The 27,340-nt window shown below is 35.0% G+C and overlaps 2 protein-coding genes across 4 annotated transcripts; both read right to left on the reverse strand.

Annotated features, from left to right (window-relative positions):
• Positions 1-10,017: 10,017 nt before the first annotated feature.
• On the reverse strand, positions 10,018-14,740 carry LOC141667899 (uncharacterized). Of its 2 annotated transcripts, XM_074474539.1 has the most exons (5): positions 14,318-14,739; positions 13,112-13,308; positions 11,337-11,435; positions 10,805-10,856; positions 10,018-10,493 (listed from the first exon to the last, which is right to left on the reverse strand). In XM_074474539.1, the coding sequence occupies exons 1-5, from the start codon at positions 14,496-14,498 to the stop codon at positions 10,351-10,353; spliced, it is 672 nt and encodes a 223-aa protein (XP_074330640.1). In that variant the 5' UTR covers positions 14,499-14,739; the 3' UTR covers positions 10,018-10,350. The 2 variants fall into 2 exon arrangements, with proteins under 2 accessions (XP_074330640.1, XP_074330641.1); XM_074474540.1 differs by lacking the exon at positions 11,337-11,435 and having other exon boundaries at positions 14,318-14,740.
• Positions 14,741-15,182: 442 nt separating this feature from the next.
• Positions 15,183-26,862, reverse strand: LOC141668125 (ATP-dependent DNA helicase Q-like 4A). 2 transcript variants are annotated; one of them, XM_074474827.1, is made up of 26 exons: positions 26,595-26,862; positions 24,760-24,840; positions 24,489-24,668; positions 23,550-23,607; positions 22,583-23,014; positions 22,046-22,219; positions 21,704-21,831; positions 21,081-21,429; positions 20,868-20,999; positions 20,401-20,487; positions 20,165-20,292; positions 19,666-19,786; positions 19,429-19,580; positions 19,226-19,361; positions 18,175-18,298; positions 18,019-18,089; positions 17,821-17,889; positions 17,547-17,675; positions 17,310-17,468; positions 17,090-17,170; positions 16,834-16,995; positions 16,536-16,591; positions 16,206-16,332; positions 16,008-16,102; positions 15,802-15,879; positions 15,183-15,716 (listed from the first exon to the last, which is right to left on the reverse strand). In XM_074474827.1, exons 2-26 carry the CDS (start codon positions 24,780-24,782, stop codon positions 15,332-15,334), a joined length of 3,636 nt encoding a protein of 1,211 aa, XP_074330928.1. In that variant the 5' UTR covers positions 24,783-24,840; positions 26,595-26,862; the 3' UTR covers positions 15,183-15,331. The 2 variants fall into 2 exon arrangements, with proteins under 2 accessions (XP_074330928.1, XP_074330929.1); XM_074474828.1 differs by lacking the exon at positions 26,595-26,862 and having other exon boundaries at positions 24,760-26,510.
• Between the last annotated feature and the right edge of the window lie 478 nt (positions 26,863-27,340).

Genomic DNA, 27,340 nt, shown 5'->3' on the forward strand with positions numbered 1-27,340 from the left:
GTTTGGAGGGCGCCACAAATCATCACAAGGATGTGCCAATGTTCTACTTTCCTGTAATGCAAGCACCTCAGGTAAGTGAGGTAAGTTCATCCATCCCTACAACTATTCCAACCTCCACACTTTCTTTGAGTTCAAGAGTAGCTATGGCAACTATGCCAATGACCAGACAGTTTCCTACCAAAGCTGCCAAACCTACTATTATTTCAAAATCCAAATCAAAGAAAGCCCCCTTTGGTATCTCCCAAAAGATGCCAGTTGAAAAATCCACTAAAGCCAAAGAGGGGAGTGTGAAGGAGGGTAAGTTAGGTGAGGGAAGGGGTGAACATAAAAGAAACCCCAAGAATAAGGTTGGAGAGTTGAGTGAATCCCAGCCTAACCACACTGCAGTTTCCCAACAAACTGCAGTGCTTAAAAAGGACAAAAGCTCATTTCTAGTTGCATCCTACCAAAAGGATGTAGCTATTGAACAAAGCTCTCAACCAAGAGCACAGGCCAAGAGGGTTAGGGACACAAGCTCACCCCAAACTTATGCCAGAAAGAAGAAATCAAAAACCTCTGGGGATGCACAGAGTACACACACTGTGCAAACTGGTGCTAAAGACACAGTCACTGCACCTTCATAAATTCAGCTTGATGTGGCTCCAATAAATGTGGAGTCACGGCCAAAATCTCTAGTTATAGAAGAACCTCAAACACCATACTCACCAACAAATTCTCTGGATGTGGATATGATAAACACATCAATTCCTGATTCCCCTTCTTTAACTCTGTTGGGGAAGCCAAAATCTAGTGCAAGTGAGCATCATCTTTTAGATGATTTGTTGGCTCACTTGCCAATTCTTTCAGGAACTGTTGTGTCATTTGTGCCTAAAATATCTTCAATCAGCATAGAGTCAACAATAGTTTCTATTCCCAGCTCATTCATTTCTACTCTCTCGACGGATATTGCTCATCCGTCGAGTAGTGATTGTATCCCGACGGATAAGCCTAACAGCAGTTATCCGTCGGATAGCAAAACCACTCACTCGATGGATATCACTCATCCGTCGAGTATCTCTGCACAGCTTCAAACTTCAATTCTTTCAAGTACAGAAGATTTAGTGGTTGTACAGTCACTCTTAAGATTGAGAGAGAAGAGTGTTTTGAGTGAGAGTCTGGGTTGCTCCCAGGAAAAAGGAGAGGAAATGAGTGAACATCTGCAATCCATTTCTTCAGGATTGGCAAAAGGGAGTGAGAGAGTCCCACCTTAGTAGGTGAAGGTGAGGGTGTGAGGGTGGGGAGCCAGGGTGAGACCCTGATGCAACAAAAAAGAGAAAATGAGAGAAATGCAGGTACTGGAGCAATAAGGATGGATGTCATTGTTAGTGAGTCAATGAATGCCCAGGATGCAGACAGAGAAGGACTATCTCAGCATTCTAAAGCTGTTATAGATTCTACTTCTCTTGATGCTGAGGCATTTACTCACCCTGTTCCAGCTTATTAAATTCTAGATGAACAGGGCAATGACAATGCAGAAAGGATGATCAATCTGATGCATACCACCCATTCTATATAAAGGGCTAAGGATGCCATCACAGCTTTGCCTTCTACAGCTGGTGATGTGGACTATGAGACTGGGGGTTCAGCTGATTTCTTTGGAGATGGAAGTGGGGATAGTGAAGATGAAGCAATGGACATAGGGGGAGAAGTAGGCTCAAGCTCAAGGTCAGGTATGCCATCATGGGCATTCTCAAAGCACTGTGATGAGCATTACTTCAAGACAACCATGATCCAGTTAATTAATCAAACTCACACTGCTCTTCAAACCACTACCAATTCTAGCACCAAGAAGCTCCTTCAGGCACATCTAGCCTCCCTGCAACTTCAGCAAATCCAGGGCCTCCAGCATGCTAGAGATGTGGACACCATGAAGGGTGATATTGAGGAGATGAAGAAGGCTATTTCAGACAGGATAGATTCTAAACTTCCAGGAGCTACAATGCTTGACATCAAGAGGCAATTAAGGAAAAATTCTGATCTGTCAACCAAGATAGATTCCTTGGATACAAGAATGTCAGCTATGGAAGCATCTTTGACTGTCATTCACCTCCATCAAGCCCAACAAACTGATCTACTTCAAAAACTGGTGGCAGCTCAAACCCCCTCCACAACTCAACTTAATGATAACAAAAAGGGGGAGAAAGGACCAAGTGAGGGGGAGAAGCTTCAGATACAAATCAGTAAAGTAATTGTGCCTTCAATGAATATCTCAAAGCCACCAGTCACGGATGGTATAGATCTGATTCAAGCAGCAGCAGCCAACTTGAAAGTTGTTGAGAAAGAAAAGTTGAGTTTGGTCAACTGGGAGAAGATTGATGAGGAGATACAGAAGAAGTTTGAACTTGTTAAGGAGCCAGTTAAGTCAACCATCCATCACTCTCAAGTCAAGCAAATTAGTGTGAATGAGATGAGCATGAACTATCTGGAAAGAGGACAATCTTCATGCATCAAGTCTCCAAAGGCTGAAATGATTCTTAAACCAAGGGCAAACTTCTCAAAATCATCTTTGAAGAACCCCTTGGACACTGTGTATGAGACACCCAAGCCTGATGAGAAGAAGCTTCTGTCAAGATCAATCGCCTTCTATAAAGATCCAGCTGATTCAGCTTCTAAAAGGAGGATTGCTAAGATTTTCAGAAATGGGAAGAAATATGTGTGGTGGCTGAACACCCTCAATTTGCTCAAGCAAAGAGAGAAGAAAAATCTAGATTAAAGCAAGAAAAGAAGCAGGCTGCTCTAGATGCTAAAAAGGCTAAACAGAAGAGAGAGCAGATTGCTATCTTGGCCAAGCTACATGCTGTAAATTCATAACAACAAATTCCCTCTCAACCATCTGAAGCTACTGAATCAAGGAAGCGAGTTGAAGAACGGAAGAAATCTCCAAGAAAGAAAGAATTGGCTAAAAGAACTAAAAGGAGACTGGATATTGTTGACAAGAAATTAGAAGATCAATTTCCTAAGGAATCCACACCAGCTATAACTCAAGCAACAAAGCCCTTTGTGGTATTTGAAGACATAAGGGTGGTGGATCCCTACAGGAATATTCATGGTGAACCTATTGTGCCCAAGGATGAGCCAATAGAATGGGAGAACATACCAATTCCAGACTTCAATCTACCAATCCTTAGCAATCCAAGAAGGACAAAGTCAAGAGCAGTCAAGAAAGTGAAGTTGTCACCTCTCAAATCCAAATCTATAGTCAAAGCTCAGCCCAAAGTCAATAGGGGAGACTATCTGTACTTGTGTGACATCAAAGAATTTTCTAGATCTAAATCTCTATCTAGATGAACTAGATGAAGTAAGAGGTATTGATGCATACAGAAACCTACCTGAAAGGTTAGTGTTCAAGTACAAAGGAGGAAAGGAGATCCAGTGGCCACTTCACAGGATTCTTCAAGAGAGCCAAGCTTTACTGATTAAAGTTTATTCATCCTTCAAGAAGAACTTTGGGTTCAATGTCACTGCAAGAAGACTAGTATTGAAGAAGATTGAAGAACTAAGGAGTGTTAGGGCTAAAGATGCACTCCCAAAGACTCTAATCATCCCTTACACAGGGAGAAGAGTGCATCTAAGGCCCTACTGGCTGATGGAGTTCATAGATGACAAAGGTGTGAGAAGATTCTTCATATTAGAATACCAATTGAGCATCTCTAGCAATGAGACTCTTTTGGAAATGCAAGGAAAGCTAAATCTCTCATAATCTGATGAACTGGAATTCCACAGGCAGCTCCAAAATCAGATTGATGAAAATAACAAAAAGCTTGGAAGAAGATCCAGACCTTCAAGAAACTAGATAAATCTGCTCAGGCTAGAGAAGCATCTTGAAAATGACTGTGAGCTAAACTTTGTACATTTTGTTAATTGAAGCACTTTTCAGTATTATCTACTTTCTTTTAAAGTTGTATGTTTAGGGTGTTTTATTATCATCAAGTATCTCTTAATTTATGGCTACAATTCCAGTAGACATAATTTTGGGGAGATTGTTGTGCATATGTTGTGTACTTGATGATTACATGAACAAAACACCTAAGTAGATTTTACTTGGTGAAATAATATAGCACTCGAAGGATAAGAATTATAGTCCCGACGGATAACTCATTATAGTCCCGACGGATGATGACTTATTATCCATCGAGTGAGTAGCTTACGTAATAATGAGTCTGTAGCACATTTCTGCATACACCTTTATATAGATTCTGTAGTAGTATATAAGTCATGTTGACTTTAACTAGATATGCAGAATAGGTTGATTAATTGTACATAAATGATGTCTTGTAATTTTGCATAAATAAATTGAAGTCAAGTGCCAAAATAGCTACCGACGGATGATTAACAAAGCCATCGACGGATGATCAAATGGCTATAAACGGATGTTCAATATAGCAGTCGACGGATGATCAATAAAGCCATCAACGGATGATCATAAACTCGACGGATGATCATGCACTCAACGGATAAAGAATTCAAATATCAGTTGACAGTGACAACATAGTCACATGCGTCGAAGTGTATGCAAATGGAATGAGGAAGCCTATTAACTGGGTAATAGAGAACAAAGTGGCAAAGTATTAGACCCGATAGTTTTTATAATGATCCTGTCTTTCGACTTTGTAATCTTGGTAATATATAAACCAAGAAGTAGCAAATAGAAATGAGATCTGGGAACATAACAAGAGAAACATTTGTAAGCAGAATTATTTGCATTTCTCTATATTCTCAGTAGTTCAATATTTGTAAGCAGCTGTGAGCATATTTGCACACAGGGTTCTCTCGATATATAATATATATATCTCTGGTGGAATCATTCAAATCCACCAGAAAGTTTTTAAAGACTCTTGGTTTTAATTACTTGTGTTTTGATTCACTTAAGTTTTTATTCCGCATTGTGCTAATCAATACACTTATATTTACATTTGAGTTAGAACATTTTATTTCAAGAAAAAATTTCAAGAATTCCATTCAACCCCCCTTCTGTAATTCTTGTCATATTGTTAAGGGACTAACATCCTCTCAGCAAGAAGGATAGAAGATGGAAAGATATTTATACATTTGACTATCCTAAAGGGTTCAAGCATGTTGAATTTGTGTCAACAGGGTTAAGATATTCTATTCCAGACCAGAAAGTTGTTGATAAGTCCATCAAGAAACCTTCTTGGGTGGAATACAATGAAAAACTGAAACTTGTCAAATCTCGAATCAGAGGAGGGATCGGTCATTCTGACATGGAGATTCTAAGATCTGATCTGCTGGATACAAATACTCTGACAGAGAATCTTGGTGAAAAAGTTTCTTCTTCACATCTTGAGAAAGTTGAAGTTGTGAAGATTATTCATAGAAAGATAAATGATAATGATGTCAGAGAAGAGATTTTGTACTTTTTCAGGGATGGTAAAGTAAAGAGCTTTACATTGCAGCAACTCTTAATGAAGACTGTGACAGAATTGAAATACATTCACTATCTTCTTAGAGTTGAGAACAGTGTCACCAGAAACTGGTCTTCTATGATACTTGAAGTCATCAGAAGAAGAGTCATAACAAAAGATGATAAATACAATGGTGATTATGTTCCTGAGTACAGAACTTATACTGGTCAAGAAATACAGATGAAAAAGGGAGCTGCAGTACTACAAGTTTTTCTCAACAGTCCTCAGTTATCCTTCAGTCTTGATCATGAAGATGTCAGTTTAAGCTACATGTTAATTGGTGATCGTGAGATAAGTAAAAGCTCAATTTCTAAGTTGAGCTCAGCCATCTATCAGCTTGGAGAAGACACTGAAGAGAAGAGAGAGTTGAAGAAAAAGCTTGTTAAAGTCCTACGAGACAAGGAGGAAGAAAGATTGAAAAACTTTATGGGAACAACTGTCAGTTATCAGAAGATACTGAAGTAAGCTTTACTCCTTGTACATTTTGTAGATTGGTTTTGCCATCATTGAGAATGGAATTTATGCTTCATTGCATTAAGCATAAATTGGGGGAGATTGTTATATATTGAATTCTCAATGATCAAAATAAGCTCAGGATCTGGCCGTTCGGGTGTCATCAGGATCTGATGTATCGTCGGGATTTGGCATGTCATCAGCATTTGGATGTCATCAGTATTTGAAGACAGTCAACATTAGAGGATTTGTTCTGTTCCTTATAATGTGGAGCAGATATCATTTACGTCTGAGTTATAGGAATTTATCTATTCAGTTTAAGATATGTATCAGTTTCAGTTAGCTTTTGATAATGCATATCTTAGATTGATTTGTTGTAGCTGTGTAGTATATAAACACAGTTTAAGTCATCACTTAGTGTATCGATCTCGAGTAACATTCGACCTAGCAGCTCTCAAGAACATCAGTATTTCTTGAGAGGATTTTGTAACAATTTTTATCAGAAATATAAAAGGCTATTATATTTTATTACTTGTTCGAAACATTTATACAATTGTATCCAACCCCCCTTAAACAATTGTATCTTCACTGAGCAACACTTGTCAAGTTTTCCAAACTTTGATTCCTTCCAATCAGTATTTCTTCTATCATTCCTCTTATCAAATTTTGAAGAACTGGAACCCTTTCTGGAAAATATTTTCCCTTTCTTAAAGTTCTTGTAGACCATCTTCTTGAAGCTTTTAACCAATAGAGCAGGCATTTGTTCCATGTCTTCATTGTTGTCATGATCACTATCAGTATCTGATTCACTATTAATATTTAAATCATTATCAGAGTTTGATGACTCGGTATCAGACTTTGCAATCATAACTTTTCCTTTGGAGTGACCTTTTCTCCTAGCTTTCTCTTTTGGTTTCTCTTCAACTCTAAGTGCAATTGGTCTTGACTTTGATCCTTTTCTCTTATTTCGTTGCTCCATCTCTAGTTCACAGGTCTTCAACATGCCATAGATCTCATCTAGAGATATTTTCTCAAGTTCATAATTATCCCTTATTGATGTGACCTTAAAGTCCCACTTTTTAGGGAGTGCAAGTAGAAACTTCAAGTTTGAGTCCTCTAAATCATATCCCTTGTTGACAAGAGATAAGTTATTCAACAGCTTTTGAAATCTATCATAGATCTCAGTTAAAGACTCATTGTCACTTGAGTCAAAGTGCTCATATTCTTGAGTAAGTACTGTCCTCCTGTTTTTCTTGATAGCGGTTGTACCTTGACACTTTACTTCTAAAGCATCCCAAATTTCCTTTGTTGTCTTACATCCAATAATCCTATTGGACATAACACTATCAAGACTGCTATGCAAGATATGTCTTACTTTTGCATCTTTCATAATAGATGAAAGATCCTCAGGAGAATAGTCCTTCTTATCTTTATCAACCGTCCTTTCATCTTGACCAGCAACTGCTACTGCCAACTTCATTGTCCTATGAGGACCATCATAAATCCTACTTAGATATTTAGGATCTGTAGCTTCCAAGCACATGGCCATCTTAACCTTCCAGATTGAATATTCATGAATCTTCAAGATTTGAACTTTGATAGCCTCATATCTGCTCATATTATGATTGATGGGATGATTGGCTGGTGGAGGAGGTGGGGGGTTCAATTGAGCTTCTTTGTCTTCCATTAAAGATTGATTTTCAGATCTTAAACTGTTTGTATATCAACAGCAAGCTCTGATACCAATTGTTAGGTCCGTAATACAACTGTAGGGGAGGTGAATACAATTTATGCAAATAATTAGATAAAGCTTAACAGAATCAACAGTTTTTGTATTAGCAGATAAAAACTGATTACAAAAGTACTCTCTCAAAGGATGAACAATTATCCTTGAGAGCTGCTAGGTTATCTGAGAGAGATATCAATTCGTAACACATATAGTGTAAACCTAATCTGTGCTTATATAGTGCACGGTTACACAATCAATAAGGAATCCTATTATATTATAATAAGGAAACCTAATACATATCTCTTCTGTAAGTAAAGTCCTTCACCGTCTTGAATTCTGCAATCCCTTTCCTTCTTTGATACCTATTGATGTGACTAAATACTGATCGACAAATGCTGATCATCAACTACTGATAGACAAGTACTAATGACGTCACCTTCAGTAAATCCTGATATCAAATACTCCCTCAGTCCCTTCCAATTGTTTACATTTATGAGGAAGTGTCTGGCATGCATTTTAAGGTGCATAAAAAGTATAGTTATGTAACTTATTTTTACAATTTTCTTTTTCTGAATAAAAGTTGAATGTTTTAATTTTTATTCAGAAAAATAAAATTGTAAAAAAAAATTACAGAACTATATTTTATGTGCACCTTAAAATGCGTGTCGGACACTCTCTAAAAAATGTAAACAATTGAAAGGGACGGAGGGAGTACTAATAATAACTCTTGATAATTTATATCTTGATATCATCAATTATATCTAACAAAAAGGCTAGCCAAAGTAAAATAATAATAATTAAATATATTACATATCTTTTATAAAGTATTACAAGTTAAATACATGTCAAAATAAAAGTTATCGGTCGTTTAAAATTTTTGAATTTAATATCGAGTATCTCGAACCATAATTAGTTATATTGTATATCATTTATAAAATATTTTAAGTTAAATAAATATTAAAATAAAAAATTAATATTCTATTTTATTTGAGTTTTTAATCGAGTAATCTTTTTGAGTACTCTCCGAGTACTCCGGGTACTTATTATTTCATATTTTTACCATGTCGAACCGAGTACCAGTTTTCGATTTTTAGAATATGGCTTGAAAGGAGACCGTTTAGATTATCCTAGTAGGTCATTTGGCTTAATTCGAGGAGTTAAACATTAGACTGAATTTCATTCAACATATAAGTCTCGTATTTTAAACGACTGACGTGAACATAATTGAAATTGGACTTCGAATAGATTTAAAATTCTAAACTGAACACACAAATGTTCAAGTTAGGGGAAGGACCAATCCTATGACACAAAATGTGAATAAGCTGGGAAGGAACCTCATCCTCCAAAATTTAGGAACAACTTTGATCAAGACAAGGCAGCTGATAAGAATCTCGATCGTCTAACTTATGTGTAGTTTAACGCTCTGCTCCGGTTAAAATCCGGAGAGAAAAGAAAATTAGGAAGAGAAAATTTTAAAATTTTAGTTTTAAAATGTGCTTCCAAGTTTTACGAGAAGAGAAAAGAATATATTAAGAGTCAAAAAAAATTCAAAAAGTGGGATGACTGAAAATGAATTTCTCACGCACATTTTCCAAAATATACCCTCCATGTCATATATTTCAAAATTCTCTCATTTTCGACAAAAAAACTTGGAAACATGCTATAAAAATTTTTGTTTCTCTTCCCTCCTCTTCTTCAATAAAAAAACTCTGAAGTACAGGGTAAATATTTATGATTGGAGTATTTGTGTAACAGTTTTATCGTAGAGATTTATAAATTATGAGTAAATGAAGAGATAAGACACTACTGTTAAAATTAACTAATTATTTGGAGGTAAATTTTCGCAAGAGATGCTATTTTCATTTCCATTTCTGGGATCGTCAACAACCCACTAATGCAGCGCAAGTCCCCCTGGAATCTCCAAATGACGGCCTCCGTGCATATCAGAAATCATGGATGAATATGATACAGTTTGGCTCGATTTTATTTTAAATATGATGCGGTTTGATGCAATTTTAATTTTTAAAAAAAAAAAAAAAAAAACATCCATCGAATGAAACATAAATTAGTGCAAACAATCACCAATAATAGCACCAGTAGTCATGTCGAGCTAATTTACCATCAACTCCCATCTGTTAGGGTTTTTTGATTGATTTTCTTGTATTGGCTTCCTAAGCAACTTCACCTTTCTCCAACCAAATTGTGGTGCAGCACTTCCATATTTAGTGGTACAAGTTGCGACAGCACACAATTGATTTATCTGAAGTATACAAGCGGACGCAACTATCAAGTTTTCGTTTTTTGTACAGCTAACCATTTCAGTCTCAATATCTGCATCTCCTTTTGGTATCTTATATATCAATACCAATGAAATTAAGACCAAAGGACGAAGTTTCATCACATATACAAGTAAATACAGGTCTGGGGTTATACTTGAATAGTAAAGTAAATCCATTTGGACATGAAAACAATATTCACATTGCCATCCACACTCCATAATCAGAAAACTGAAACTACTATTTTCCATCATCTATTTAATGAAGGTACTCTTTCCCCGATTCGTCATAAAATGGAATTGCAGTTGAGGAGATTCTCTACTATGCTTCATTTATCTCCAAAATTGACTAAACTTCAAAATGATATTTCTGGAGAGCAACAGCTGCTGAAAACCTACTCTGTCTAAAAGAAACAAAAATCCACTCCAAGCTACATATCATTCCAATTATGACCAGCTACCAAATGCCTGAGGCGTCTTCGAGATATTGCTCTACAGCAAAGGCCTATGAAACACAGGACAACCACCACAAGTATTGCACAAAGCTCAAAAAGCCTATGAGCTGTGTATCCTCCTGTAGATATTTGAAGTTCGAGAAAGCAAAATGATTTACCAAATAGGAGCAACCATATAACTTGACTTCACAATTACATATTAACTAGATATACCTAACAAGAAGATAGATATGCGGAAAGATATGAATATGTAAAATGTAAAAGAGTACTACATAATTGAACAGATTTTACTCTAGCACCATTATATGTGTTGCAGTGGGAATTTTGTATTTGATTCAAGGCTAAAACCTGGTTATCATATTTGCTACGTGCATGTAACTATATCATAGTGAGATATACGAACTATTAAGCTTTTTCAGGAGACATGTACCTGTTGGAATGAAGTTAAAGGGGCTGATGTTGTACAACAGACCCAGGATCAACTGCCACATGAAAGAAAAGTATAATATAATTAGATTAAACAAAAAACACATGTAACTGTAGGCATTCAGCATTGTGATGCAGAACACTTAAAAGCAAAATGAACAAATCACAAATGATGCATTCTAAGACTAAGACTAATGTCTGCCAGCTGCATTCAGACATAGCATGCCAGATTATGGTTTAATTGGCTGAATAATTAAAGATAATTGAAAAATAGCATAGATCAAGATCTGACTGCACTACCAGGCATATTAACATGAGATTTGATAATTTTTAGGAATTGAAACTTTAACACAACTCACCACCCAAATGTTTCACAATAGCAGCGTTGGTAGCTTTTATTTATTCTAATGAGTAGACTCGCATATCATGCTCTATATGGGAACTCTAACTTGGATGAACATAAGAGATGGTATGTCACTTGCTTTGTGCATAAGAGAACATTCTTAATCTATACTCTTAATATTAACTAAACTTACACCAAGCAAGCGTGCAGTATAGTAGTTAATTCTGAATCTATCAGGATCCATCAGTCCCTGGAAGATCCTTTTGATGAGAAATGGCAGTGCAAGTATATTCTGCGACAAGAGGAGTGGTGTATAAGAGTTTAAGATAATTGTGTCATATTGTTATAAATAATTGAAAGTACTACAATAAAATCTAGTTCTAAATTAAAATAAGTTCAGGTAACCACAAGCATGATGGTATAATCTCCAAAACAAATCCAGGTTAAATTAGGTTAAAATAAGTTTCTCTGAGCTTGCATTTTAAGTTAATTGTTGTGTTTATACTTAATAGAAGGATCAAATATATCTAATCTACACAACTTTATTCTATTTGTTCTCCATGGTTACAACAGTGATGCCACCAACTTCAGTTGCAAAACGTTCGAAATTTAGATCCTTCAAAGGTTGGTACATACTAACACTGCAGATAAAAAAAACAACTGTGGATAATGTTTCAACTCTTGCATTTTATGAAAAATGTTTCCTTACTACACTTTCCCAAAAAAAGATAGATATTTTACTTTTGTTATTCGAAATGTAAGTTTATAAAACAAGTAGGGAACATCATTGTGAGTATAACGATGTTTTTATCAAAATATCTGTGCCGATTTTTCATAAGTCCCTATAATTTCTGCTTCGCAAGTCTGATGTCAAAAGCTGAAAAGCAATTATTATCTACACTTTGCACTCACTTAATCTTGCCTCCTTTATCAAATAGGACGTGAAGTCTGGGTCTAAAAAATAGTGCGCCGTTAAAATTGCTAAAATAACATATCAAAAGATTCTGATACCCCTTCCAAAGACCAAATATTATCGTAGCATGCCGTAATGCATTGTCAGATACTGCAAGTATAGATAGGCATGAAGACTACCACAGAGAGTGTCGGACGAAGAAACAAAAACCGATGAACTTATGCATCAACTAAATGGTGTACAATATGTTACGCCCTCCAGTCTAAAAAGGAGTTACACTACACATACTGTAAACAAAATGAAGTCTCAGACAGGCATTACCATTACATATAGCTTGAGGGCTGTCACGAAAGCACAGTACAATATAAATTCGCATTTGGAATCAATTTTAAAAGTTGCAACTGTTAACCAATGAAATATTCACGTTGAAATTTATTTCTACCAACCATAATGTTTTGTTTGTGGAAAAGATTAAAATTACAACAATGTAGAATGTATCAATCTTGCGCACACTCAATTCAGAGAAAAAAATCCTTTTTAATTAAATAGAAGTTTTGGTTATAATTATATAGTTTATTGAAAAGCCGTAACAAGCGAGGGAGAGCTGAGTGAACACAAAAACATGTAAATCTTCAGATATAATGCTCAATAAAATATCATGACACGTGAGTTCCAACTACATTTGCTTCTGAAGCAGAACTTTCTCTCTTACAAGGGCAGCAAATCAGAAACCAGGAATACATCATGCACTGAACAAAAAAGACCAGGAGAAAGAAATCGGAGCAGAGGAATTTAGAAGGATCAATATTTTTTCAAGTAGATTGCAGAACCCTTTGACCAATCAATAATATGAGTAGAACAGGACATCAAATTATTCTTTAAATGATGTTTTATCATTAATTAGCCTTTCCGTAAGTCCATCTTTTTTTTGTAGTCACTTTATTTGAGCGCAACTATAATTGAGCAAAATTATGAACACAAACATCAACAAGTTTCAGGCAGTAACGTCGAGTAACCAAAACAAGTTTTCACTGAATAAAGATCCATAAAACTACCTGCAGAAGTCCACTGAAGCCACCTTGAAAAAGGCAGTTGTACCTGTGTACATTTTGTAACACATCAAGCACTTCCTTTTCTTGTCGACCCAATAAGCATGCCTCTGGTGTCAAAGCACTAATTAGGCGAGAACAAATTGGACATTTGCATCTTTTGATTGTGGCCTTATAATGCCAGAACTGCATGATACAACTGCCTGCACAGTGGGAAATTAGCACCAAGATAAATCGAAGTAAGAATATAACACCTTACAGGAAAAGGAGTACCAAGGATATCTAAGTTGAATACAGAGATAAAAAATAGTGTGGAGAGCTCAAATTTTATGTCAATAGATGTCAAAGTAAATCTCAATGATTTGCTAAAATATCACAGGTGCATGCTTCAAATTTTTAAGCCAGAAAAAAGTTCAAGAACACTGATTTGACATGCTTTTTATCTGCAGAAAAGATTCTAAAGTGATATAAACATATGATACAACAACCTAAGCATTGGTTAGTTGAGCGTAGAAAGAGTTAGCTCACGCAGGCCAAATTAGGGGTGAGCAAATGAACTGAAATTGAACCAAAACCATAAAAAAACGCCAAGCCGATAAACCAAAATTATACACCTTGGTTCAGCTATAGTATTTTAATATAACTGAACATAACTAAAACCATATAAGGAATCTGTTAAATATGGTTACATTTATAGACGATTTCTAGGGCATTGATGTTAATCAACCCATAATAGAATCTAGAATGGCAAAAAATTCCGACAAATAGTTGTTTTATATAAAATAAACAACCACAGTTGACACAAAAGGGAAAGTCAAGGAAAAAGAAAACATCAAAAAAAAGATAAAATTACAGAAGATAGAAAATACTCAGAATAACATGATGCAAATTTGTAAACCTAAATATGACAGCAAAAAAAGAAGGCCTACACTCATTCCTTAAAATTTCATTTGGGTAAGCTTCCTGCTCATCTTTTTATTCTCATCATTCATCGAATTGCATTATGTTATAGAATAAGATAGACACAATACATATTAACACTTTTACGAACACAACCCGAAATGACCAACCCTAACACCATAACATGAAGTCTAATAGATTGATAGAGCAATCAATTTCCAAACAAAAAGTTATAACAAATAGTGTAAACCAAATATCCTTAACATTCCACAAAAAAGAAACAAGGGTAAGAAAGAAAAGGGAAGGGGGTACCACAAAACCAATGGCCACAATTAGTCCTGCAAGGAACACTAAAATCACCAAAGCAGATTGCACATACATCATCATCTGGTGGACTTTCTCTCTTCTTTACTTCTCCGCCACTACCAACTTCATCATTACTACTTGTACTTGTTTCTCTCTCTGTAATCGCCGATATACCACGCCGAAACATCTCTCTATCATCACAATATACACCCTATATATATTCAAACACTCAATTCAATCAATACAACACAATTCAATGACCCCTTTGTTCTTAGCTACGTTTATCTTTCTATATGTGTTTTGTGTGTGTCTGAAAACAGTTTGTTTGTTTAGCTCTTCTTTTAGTTTTTTAGTGTTTTTCTTTTTATAATTGTATTGTATGTATCCACTTTTGTGTGTGTAGACTTTCAGGATTAATTAAATAATATAATGTACTACTACTAATGTAGGATGTCTGGATAATGTGAAGGCGGCAAATTAGATGACGGATGCCATTCTAACAGACATCGCCGTGGCTCGTCTCTTTTAACCACACGTGTCCTTTTTATTCCATCTGTGTGGCCCCCCCCCCCTCCCTTATTTCTTCCCCATTTTTTAAGAATTTTACATGGTAAGTCCTTTTTTATCCATTTTTACGATAATATTTCTCATTTTGTGGCTTTTTAATTATTTCAATTTAAAAATTATTAATAACATAAATTTTCATGTACTTGATATAAAAAGTACTTCTCTCAACTATACTCACTTTATATACATATATTATTAATCGGCCCTATTATTTTATTTATTTTTTAACTTTAATAATTTATTATTTTTTATAACCTCCATACCCAAATCAAATGTAAACAAACGAGAGAGAAGGGGACAGAGGGAATACTTGGCTTTATATTGTCTTTGCATGGAGGACATAATAATTATTAGTAACATATACACATAATAAACAAAGGACAGGGAAGTGTTGATAATTTATCTATGTTAAACTGCTAATCTTGATCATCATTACCATCTACATCCTCAAACTTAGTTTCCTCCTGCTGTTGACCATGAAGGCAACACTCTTCCTCCGCTATTCTGATTTGAACGGGAGGCATCGTTTTCAATATCCGCGAGAGATTCCATGAATTCTGTGCATTCCATCAAATCGCTGTCATCCAGCTCCTCATAATTTATTATGTTGATAGGTTCACTAGGCCTGCTCAGTACCCTTTTCTTTGATCTCCCAGTGCTATCTATAAGATCCTCATTGTTTAAATTCACATTTGAGTTACTGGACCCGTTTCTTCTCCTCTTGCCAGAATCAGTACTTTCATTGCTACTGCTACTTTTTTTAGTTGTCTTGTTGTGTTCATTGATCGTTGCCTCAATCGTCTCTAACACCTGGTCTCCGTATTTGGCTACCTTTACACTGAAATTATATTATAAATAATCATTAAGTTCCAGGTAACAACTGACAAAAACATTTACCGGTTTACACTACAGTTACAACTTACTTGCCCATGCCATTAATTTCAAGAAGCTCCTCTTTACTTCTCGGTATTTTCTTGCAGATCTGCTGCAGTATTGCATTGCTAATCAAAAAGAGAAACATTAGCAACCATTGTAGTATCCTATGATAGAACTCTATGAACTTTACACATAAATTTTTTAATAAAAATCATACATATGCAAATGTAAAAGAATTGAAAAGTGAGTTTACCTAAATATGTGGTATGCCAACACTCTTTCACCTGTTTTATTAGAAAGAGCCCCTCGAAGCTTTCTCAGAGCAGGAAAGAGCTTCGCTGAGATGTCCTGCAGAAAACAGTAGTTTACAACAATTAGACTTTGAGAAAACAGTATAGGCAGGAAAAAAAATATTAAGCATAAAAAGCTACTCGTTGAAAAACAACCCTACCGGTTCTGATTGAGATTGGGCAGACATGTCCCCTAATGGAAGGCTATTCTTCCCTGATGTTGAAAAAGCTTTGGCTGGTGTTGCATAATTTTTACCAAATTTTAATGATTTGGTGGACGAGGGGAATCTGCACAGTGCATCACAATTAAAAGTCAGGATGACAATCATGTATGTCCATTAGTATTTCGTAGCAACTAACTAGCGTAAGAACATCGAAAATATATGACCGTAAGATACATAGTATCTACTATAGCAGAACAGTAAATGGCAATATTATGTAAATTTTCCAGATATGGCATGATGGATGTCACGACTGTAGAGTAGGGTGACCTTAGTTTAATCGTCTGACCACCGGTACAGAGATTGTACACCTTGCTTTCATTCACCTGAATTTAATACATTCAGTGAAATTGCATGTTAGCCTAGTACAAGCTTACCTGATCACAAAAAATAAAAGAAAACATTTGCAACAACAAAATTCAAGCATGAAGATCAAGTGAAGATAAATCAAGTTTGCCATCACATCTTTAAATCCGCCGCCTTGTCATTTTTGCTCAAGTGAAACCAAAACAAAGATACATGTATATTTTAATAGCAAAATCACACGGGGGTCAAAGTTTAATCTTACCTTAACCACTGATGATACAGATCCGTATGCATCGCTTTTCTTTACATCCTCAAAAAGGAAATCTTCGGTAACAAGATGACGCAACACACGGGACGCCTCACCCTTAGCTACATGTTTTCCAGCACCATGCAGGCTCAAGGTATCATGTCTGTGCTTTTTTACCTAGATTTTGAAATCAAATATAGTGAAGTTGATGGAACAGTGTACAAAGGGACACAGAAAATTAATAGAAATCACATTTAACTATTGAGCATACAAATTGGTTTAAGGATCCCCTGTAGACTTCCAAGATATGAGCGGCTGAAAACTGCTGTCTGACCAACTTGACTAGCTCAACCTAAGTAATGTCACAAAAATTGAATTTAAAGCAACTTAAAGAGGGGTTCCAATTTTAATGTCTTCTACGGAAGCATTACAAATTTAAAGAAGTTCACAAGAAATATTGTCATTGCCTAATTGGTGATGGCCTTCCTTACCAATTGCTTAGCTATCAAAGTGCAGTCCTTCTCCACAAAAGTTTGAACCTTGGAACAATTGTCACATGTTTTTCTACAACTTTCAGAATCAAACTTTTCTCCAAAATGAACAAGTTGTAAGAAACGCCGACAATCTACGTCATTTTCACAGTAACTGACCTGAAAAGTCATAGAAAAAATATATAAACTTTCCATTGCCATTACTTTAAAATTAACTAAATAGCTAAAGTGGACTACCATTCTTAGAAGATTTTCAGTGTTTGTTTCGAGTGTCCTTCCATGATTTGTGATACTTGTACGACTGTAGCCAGATGCAAAGGAATTTTGCTCCAAAGCTCCTTGACTTAACATGTGTTTGACTCTTATCTGAATAAGCAAATAAAGATGATATAATGGGTCTAAATTAGGGAAGACAAATATAGGGATAGACTGCAACAATTACATAATCAGTATTGCAGATTATTTATTTTTCGGGTAGAATATATTACTTGTAGCAATCAAAACTTCTTACATAATCACTGTAATTGTAATACAACACACAAGATGAAAGCTGGCCATCTCTACCAGCACGGCCACACTCCTTCAGCACGGAAAAATAAAAGACAGTAAGCCAAATTAGTGATTTCCAATTAATAAATTGGTCACTTCTTGATTAACTGATGCTTGTTCAAAATCAAGATAAGTGATGATATACAAGTCGGTAGATTACCTGATGATAGCCTTCAATAGATTTAGGGAGTGAATGGTGAATAACAAAACGAACATCTGGTTTATTAATACCTGAGACATTACAAATTAATAAAGTTATCCGTTCAGAAGCTCCAAAATGCTGGTACTGCCAAAAGAAATGATTAATATATGATACCCATTCCAAATGCCACTGTTGCACATATTATATTGATTTCATCTTTACTCCATTGTTCCTGAACATATGCCCGTTCAGAAGGATCCACACCACCGTGGTAAAATGTGGCCTTGTGCCCATACTCCTAAAAAATGTACATTCAGTTAAAGCAATTTATATTTTCAGCAAGAACATAGACCTTAAAATAATATTCAAAAGACATTAAAATATTTTATAATAATCAGGATAAGAATTGGTTATCAGGTTATAAAAGCAAGCTATTTGTTCATATCCTTCTTAAACCTTTTTATTATTCTAATTATTTTGAGATTTCCAAAAAGCATTTTTATTGAGATGATGAGATCTGTGTGTAGACTGTAGATTGTAGAGATTAGAACCAGCAAGTTACTAGTGTCTAGGGAAAAGGATATTCACTACTTCTGAAAATTACTATCGACTTTAATTTAATAAAGCAGTACTTCGTAGTTAGAGACCAATTTTCCAAAACCTTAGGGTGTTGGATAGCCACTAATTGGATCTCAGATCTCCTTTTAAAAATTTTGTCTTTATTTTACATGTAAAAAAGAAATCTTTTGGATGTAGAGCATAGTCAATACAATTTTGTGTACATAGAGATGCAAGCTAAATTTGTGGAAGATTTACAGTGCTTTACAACATGCTGAGTAGAAAATCATTGTTTAAAAAATAGCCTAATTTTAAGAAAGAACTTGCAGGAAAACAGCAGCTACTGAGCTACCTCATAATTCAATAACAGAATGTTGACTAATAATCAGAAGTTTAATACGTAACATAGATCAAAAGGATAAGTTAGTATTGCTTTGGTTACTACTAAAAATACAAGATAGAATCAACTAAATTATATATAAACTGATAAGGACACACATTCAAAATCATAGTATGTCTCACTATTATTTCTGTAATATATGGAGGACGCGTATAGGCATACTGATAGTTCTCAAAATTGACCAATTAATTAGGCTATCTTTACATTATTTTCATGACCCTACAAGAGGAATGAACAACAAAACAAAGTGAATTATAAAGAGTAAACCTGCAATTTTTCAGCAACTTTCTCACAGTCCATTTTTGAAAGACAATAAATTATTCCGCATTCATCACGATGCTGTTTTTTGATGAAGCTGTCAATATCTTCCAGGCATTTTTTTGTCTTGGGCATTACAGAATACCTGCAAAATTGTTTAGTTTTACGTCTGTGCAACTTTTAGCATCATACACATAAGCTCGGAAGCTTACTGTAAATTTGGGCGATTGAAACTTTGACGGAAAATAATGCAATCAACTAGACCAAGGGCCTGCACAACATCCTCCTTGACACTTGATGTGGCTGTAGCAGTTAAAGCCAACACCGGTGTTTTTGGGAATTTTTGCTTTAAGATACCAAGACCCTGTAATATGACTTAAACCACTTAAAGTTGAACAGAACAAAACATAAGTAAGTTACAGGTATTTGAAAGATCCACAAAGCATAACCTGATAATCTGGTCTAAAGTCATGCCCCCACTGGCTCACACAATGAGCTTCATCAATTACAATTCTGGCAAGTAATTGACGAGAATATAGATTTTCCAAGTTTCGCAGTAGAACATCACTCCTGAAATCAATGTTCAATTTATTTCAATCGTATAGCACCATAGAGTGAGAAGTCAGCTTGTCCACATAACAGTAGTCATCTAACTAGTTCAATGTAGTTATCAGGACTAAAAACAACCACGCTAAATAAGAAAGTCATAGTAAACTGTAACAACCCACAATCACATTAATTTATTCATTGACCAGTTCAATGTGGAAATCACGAAGCAACACTAAAGATCTTTAAGTAATGTATCTTTTTTAACAAAGTCGATGAATGCCATAAGCTGCTTTTTATATTATGATTTCAGTCTACAACAATGCATGTTTCGTGGCTCCTTAGTTATAAAGTTGATTACAATAATAATTTTGGTGCATGTCAAGGGGATAGGCCAATTACTTGGCTACTTTCTCAGGGGTGACATATAACAGCTTGTTTCTGCAATTATCAAGACAGAGCTCTCTAAGAATTTCCTGTTGCTCAGTCCATTCCATATTGGCACTTAGATAAGCAGCAGGGATGTTTGCCTGCAACACAAACCACCAACACCGGCCAAGTGAAATACAACAGACAACGTTAGATGTGCAACAAAAAGATTCTGACAAACTAAAATTTCTAGTTATGTGAGAGAATACCTGAGATAAATGCATTATTTGATCTTGAATAAGTGAAACAAGAGGGGAAATCACCAATGTGATCCCTGGGCAAATATATGCAGGGAGCTGCAGAAAACAAATATGCAAAAGATGTTGATTTTTACTTGACAGATTATTTTAAAATATTGTACTTTTCAGTTCACAAGTAAAAGGCCTTTCCATCGATACTTAATACTACGCGATCAAAATAATTACGGAGTCATAATTTTCCGAAAAAATGAAATGAAATTCAGATTGAAGTACAACTTAAAGTAGCCTAAATATATGCAGATAGAATTGTATGTACACACGTGCAAAAATCACTTAATATCACAGAAGAGTATGATATCATGTAACTACCAGTATAATATTTGACACAATTTAATACCATAACTATCGTATTTCTTATTCAGTAAAATATAGACAAACCTTCTTTTCTGTGCGGAGTAAAAAAACAGAACTCTTACCTGATATGTCAGGCTTTTCCCCCCTCCAGTAGGCATTAGAACAAATACATCATGTCCACTCATTGTGGCATTTATCACCTCTCTTTGATTTGGCCGGAAGGAGCGATTCCCAAATATTGTCTTGTTATTGGCCTACAGAGCAGAAAAAAACTAATAATCAGGAAGACACTATGCATATAGAAAAATATTAGACTAATGTGTAATCATACAGACCTCCAGCTTCTTTGTCCACGGAAAATCTAGGCTACTCCATCTTTTATCATTTGAACCCTCAATATATTTAACATCAATGTACTTTGGGATGTACGGTTCTCTCTCTACAGGAGGTGGTACACTGTACGATGAGTTCCATCTATCAAAGCCATCAGGCTCACTGCGCATGTGAAATTGTGTATCAAGCCTTATGGGATCAATATGAAATGCAGCTGCTGAAGGACTTTCATAATTTATTGTCCTAGAAGCAGCTGTTGATGCAGAAAACTGTGACTTTTGTCGTTCTTCTTCGACTGATGTAGTATGAAGATGTTTTTCAAGTTGCTGTATTTGCTTATTCAGCTGCGCCCTGAGACAGTAAATATGAGCCAACATAAAAGCAGAGATAAGCAAAATGCGATATCTTAATGGGAGGACAAGACAATTGTAACATAGTAAAGAGTAAAGAAAAGGAGAGACGAGGAAAGAGAGGAACATAAATAACAGACAGTTGGAGAACATGATAATGTTTTGTCAGCACATAATCTTAAGGGGTAGAGCGTTTCTTGGTTATTTTCTTTACTCTAAATCATAAGGGCTCTTCTCGAAGTAGAAAATTATAGCATGGAGACAGAAATACCAACCTATCTTGGCGAAGCTTTGATATCTGCTCCAGATTTAGGTCATCATTGTCCAGAAGATCATTTGATATAGAAATTAGCATGTCTTTCATTGTTTGTAAATGATTTGCAGCTTCATAGCAAAGTCCTAACTATGACATAGGAGGTTATTAATGATGTCATAAGTTGCATCAGAAAATACTAAAAAGAAAGTACGAAAAGAACACCTGACTGGAGAAAATAATAAGTACATTTATTAACATTAGGTTCCCTTTTGTATACTTAAAAACTCCTCGTGTATCTTTAGTTCACATCGTTTTAGACTGTCTAATATCTTAATTACATTGTCTACACTATAAGTAGTACCTTCAATCCATGACTGCAGTTTACACACAACTCTGATGGCAAACAAGTCTCTTCAGGTCTTGTGTTATTGTACTTGCTCACAGTTGGAGTAATTGGCGGTAATTTTGACATTAATGGTTGAGGTGTGCCACTTGATTGGTAGTGTTCCATAACTATTTTGTCCACGTCAAGACTCTGAAACACAGTCAAATTGATGAAATACAAAATTTACAAGCAAGGACTTGGCAAAAAAAACTACATGCAAGGAAACTAAGAGACACAAAAACAAGTTGTGACAGTAAACAAATTAGTGTTTTTCTGCATTTCAGAATAGCATATGTAAGACATTCTTCAATAATAATGAAGACATTGAAGTGCAATAGACTACTAAATAAATGTAACTTCTTTTTCTATGACTACAGTGCTTGTTGAGTCGAAGAAACATTGATTGAACAGTAATTAAGCGTAAGACCAGATGACTTGTTGTGAACAGAAAATATGCATGTTACAAGTCAGCCATGCAGCTTTACAAATTTATGAAAAAGAGACAAGAATTACCTCAAGTATGTCATCATCATCACCAATGTCATCAGAAAAAGGTTTCTGAAACCCATTCACTGTACTTGCATGAGTAGTTTCTTTGTTGGATAATCCATCAATCACATGCAGATGAGAATGATTAGGTATTGGAACATGACCATTACTTTTCCTGCAGGTAGCCTTTTCAGCTTCTGCACTGCTAAAAGTTCCTGAAGGAGACGAACTAGTCATGCCCTGGGGTTTACCAGGCGCCATATTACTAGCAATGGAACTTATATGTCTGGGTATTTGACCTAAAAAGTTACTATTACTGCCGCCCAGACTTTGAGGATATTTTCTTTTTGTGTCCTCAAATGGGATGGTACCGACATTCATAACTAGCGGTGAACTTCTGCCAGGTTTAATGTACTTGCTTGAAGATAGCTTAATGCTGGATATAGCTTGACAAGCCTGCAAAGTAGAACATAATAAATACAACCATAATAATATAGATGGAATAATTTGTTAGAAGCGTATTTGAAAATAAATCAGCACAGAGTATGTGCGATTTTACTTGGCTTCTAAGATAGATACCTAGGTAAAATCTCAAGATATTAAATACTTGTTCTTACCTCTTAATATATTAAGTTACAGGTACTATACTAAAAGCACAAATCGAGATTGCATTGAGATCCTTTGACCTGTCCTTCAGACTCGTCATTTATTTTACCTCAACGAGAACTAAAATGATTAGTTCGACTAATTTTAGCACATGTCTGCGTAATAGACATTTATAGCATTGTAACCCAAAGGCTAAATGAACATTAAACTTATTCTCTACAATGCAACATAAGCCCATATGCACTGAACCATTTTGGTACGGTAGGCAAGGTGCATTTGGACCCCCGGATATGGTACAACAAGGAATTTTCTAAAACTAATTGTTAGCAAATAAGATCAGTTGACTTTAGAAGTAATAAAAACTTATAATTAATATTTCTGTTACCTTTTCAACTTGTGCACTGTGTGCTCCTTTAATATTATGAAGTTGACAGGTAACTGACCTGAAAAGATCATCAGAAATGACAGAAGTAATGAACACATGAATAAAAAAGGATTGCACTAAAATACTCCTTTGTAAAATTTTAGACAATTAATAAGAAGGCTCTATAGGAAGGACATGATTTAGTAGATTTGCAAACAGGGAACAGAATCTGAAATCAGTAAAAACCCAAATAAACCCTCAGAAATATCAAATATTATAGTTTTTGAATCTCCATAATATAGAATGAATACAGCTCTTTATATTGGAGTAACACTTTGTTTTACATAACAAAAACAAATTATAGTAATCTAGATTCCTGTTAGATAACTATTATAATATACCTAAGTTCTTAATTTATGTTCATAAATCCAAGTTCTAGAATATTCATTATAGATTAAAAAAAAACTTCATAAAAAACATTTACAATATCTAAATATTAATTTAAAACATTTATCAGCTATTATTTCCTTCCTCGCATCAGCTCTTTGAGCTTATCTGAGATTGACAAACAGAAATACAAAATATACTCAGTATAAACAATGTCAAAAATAATTTCATTTATTTTTTGCTTAGTGAAAAAATAATTTTGGATTCAGGAAATCTGAAAGCCTAGGCCCTTAGCAACTTATAAGCCAAGATCATGATACACAAATCAAGTAGAAATAGTACCTTAACTTCTTCACTAAGCTACAACAAAATATACTATTATGTCAACCTACTCAATCCATGCATAAGCATAAAAATGCACCTAGTTCGAATTAGATGGGAACATAAGATAAGCATTGCAACACTAATGTCTCCACATTTAACAACTAAAACAATAGCATGATTTTCATATATTTGACACCTAAACATACAAACAGATGCCACTAAACATGTCATGAACTGTTACTTGCATACCTTGCTGCCATCACTCCTTCAATTTGAGGCTTATGTATTGAAAGAGAATACAGAAAATTTGTCCTCAAGTACTTGTTTTGGTTTGAAAAGTTGGCATGTGCTTCAACATGTTGAGACCAATTAACTTTTGGATATTTTTCACCTAATACTGGTATGGCACCTCCTGTAGAGTGTTTCTTACTAATACCAGCAACAGTAAGTTAAAGAAAAAACTAATAATAACACTTGCCTAAACAAGATAGACATGTAAAGTGAAAAAATAGTTTTTTACCTCATCAGATTTGCGTTTACCATCAGCAAACATATTCAATTATTCATAAAACATGAATGATATCAAGGCTCCTTATTTACCCTGCTTATTAAACATTTTTGTTGAAGAGTCAAAAACATAAAGATAAAAATAAATAAGGCAAAAAGTAAAAGGTAATTTAAAAATTAGATGGGGTAAGCTTGTCAACTCATGACAAGGACAAGAGGCAAAATGATTATTGACATCAATTATTTAATTACTTACTCGCCAGATCTTGCTTAACACGATTGTTACTGATATAGGCCTACAACATGGTTACATTAAAGAAGTCTCATGGCCCTAAATACATGTAAAGGGACCAGGCCAGCCCATGTGGGAGATGCTACAGGCAATTGAGAAGCAGGGTGGATATAGAGATACTTTTGCTGCTCAAAATCCGCAGACTTATCACAAAATTATAATATATATATATATATATAAGAATGACTTGAGAGAAACTCATTGCACGTCTTTTTGAATCTCGTCAACTTTAGTGATTCATGTTTCATCCTATTTTGTACAGTTAGATTCATTTGAAGCATAAGTGCAAAACATGCTCGGAAATGTTATTATACAATACCATCATTCAGCGTTGCAGCAAAAGCAACTGGGCTTACGTAACAGAGATGATATTGAAAATGATATTGGTTGAGATTTGAATATTAAACAATTCTAACTTTAACATAAAAAAAATGAAAAGAACTTAAAATGTAGATATAAGTAATTCTTATATCTTGTTTTTCATACTACACTTACGTAATATGACAGAACATAAGTAAAGTTTTCAGTTTTTTAGGTTATATACATGACTCTGACTGAAACTGTTGTATGCCCACTTTCTAGGGCCGTAAGACAGAAAGTATAGTTTTCAATTTTTAGTGCAAACTTATGTTTGGAAAGTTCATATCTTCGATTATCGTCTTTATATATGAAATATAATTAAGTCGCTTACAAAGATACCCGAAAATAGTTGCTTTTCGTTGCTTTAATTATCCCACTTTTCAGTGGAATAGATCAGCAGTCTATAAAATTAGAGATATCCTATAATTGCCACACATGTTATTCCGCTTCAATGTCTCCTTCCCTTACACCAAACTGATTGAATGTATGTGGATCGTTTCCATCTGATTTCAATAACTGTCCGATTCCAAATGTGAACCATCAACTACTCTATAGCCTTATAGCTTAAAAATGATTCAATGATAGATAACTGAGGAGAGATGTGAATATTTTATAGCTCAACCAATCCCACCATATCAAATCTGCAGGCCCTATATGCAGTAAGATGCGTCTTACGATTGGAATCTAAAAATACAATTCACATATATAGCGTACATCAAAGCAACTAAGTTCTTTCATGAATAGAGTTACAACATCTTATAATGTCTCGACTAATTCAGTTTAAAATTTACTTTGATGACATTAAAATAAATTTTTTGATACACTGGATTAGTTTTCAAGCTAAACTCCGTTTTTAGGAGTAATTCCGGCTCTAGGTTTGAGTATAAGAACCCTCTCCTTTCGACATAACTTATTCCAATCCAAAGTATAACAAGTTGTGCAATTGTAAACACGCACATTTCTGAGCTATTGGAAAGCAGAAACACAACAACAAAAATCAAAAAAAAAAAATTGAATTGAATTATAGAATAACAAACAGGACAATAACAGAAGATACAATAATATTATTGAAAAGAAAGTCAAATTCGCAATTAGATATGTGATAATCGATAGAATAATTAGAGAAACCCTAACAGTTAACAAGCATTGAACAGTTAAAAACCTGATTTCTAAAATGAAAATTGGTGTTTACTTACAGATGAGAGATGGAATCGGATGTTAACAAATGAGCCGGTAAGAGAGAGAGGGAGGGAGAGAGAGGGAGGGAGGGAGGGGGAGAGAGAGAGAGGGAGGGAGGGAGGGAGGGAGGGAGGGAGGTGTGTGTGTGTGTGTGTGTAGGAGTGTGTTTTGTTAAATCGAGAAAGAAAGCTTCAAATAACAAAGCGCGGTAATGAGCAAAATGAGAAGCGGGATGGTTTTGATAGAAGGGTACTACCAATTTCTGACCCGACCCGCTTGGTATCTAACACGCTAATTTGGAGATGGGCGGGGTGATCTTTAGGCGAAGATATGATTTTTCGATTATGAATTTGAATGAATCGTATTATTCGGGATTCAGTTCCAAATTTACTAAACTAATTAGACCGTTTGAATTATACTAGCTGTTTTTAAAAAAATGTTGTTTTTAATAATAAGCATAGTATTTATTTGAACTTTGTAAAAACCAAAGGATTCAATTTAACTACTGAAATTGAGAAATAGATTATTCTTTCGCTCCCCGTCTTCAAAATATAAAGAAATTTATCAAAAATATTCTTTTTTTTAATTTATTTACAAAGATACGGTTAAAGTTGCAGAATAAAACAAATTGTATTACATAATTTTATGTTATATATGATGTTCGGAAATTTCGTGTACTGTATTTTGTGAATATATGTGACTTATGAGGTTTTTTTATCGTAACTAACCCGCAGCCGCTGCCCTTCGGTTGCGCACTGGGTAA

This window comes from Apium graveolens, chromosome 6 (genome assembly GCF_009905375.1).
Source record: "Apium graveolens cultivar Ventura chromosome 6, ASM990537v1, whole genome shotgun sequence".
NCBI lineage: Eukaryota > Viridiplantae > Streptophyta > Magnoliopsida > Apiales > Apiaceae > Apium > Apium graveolens.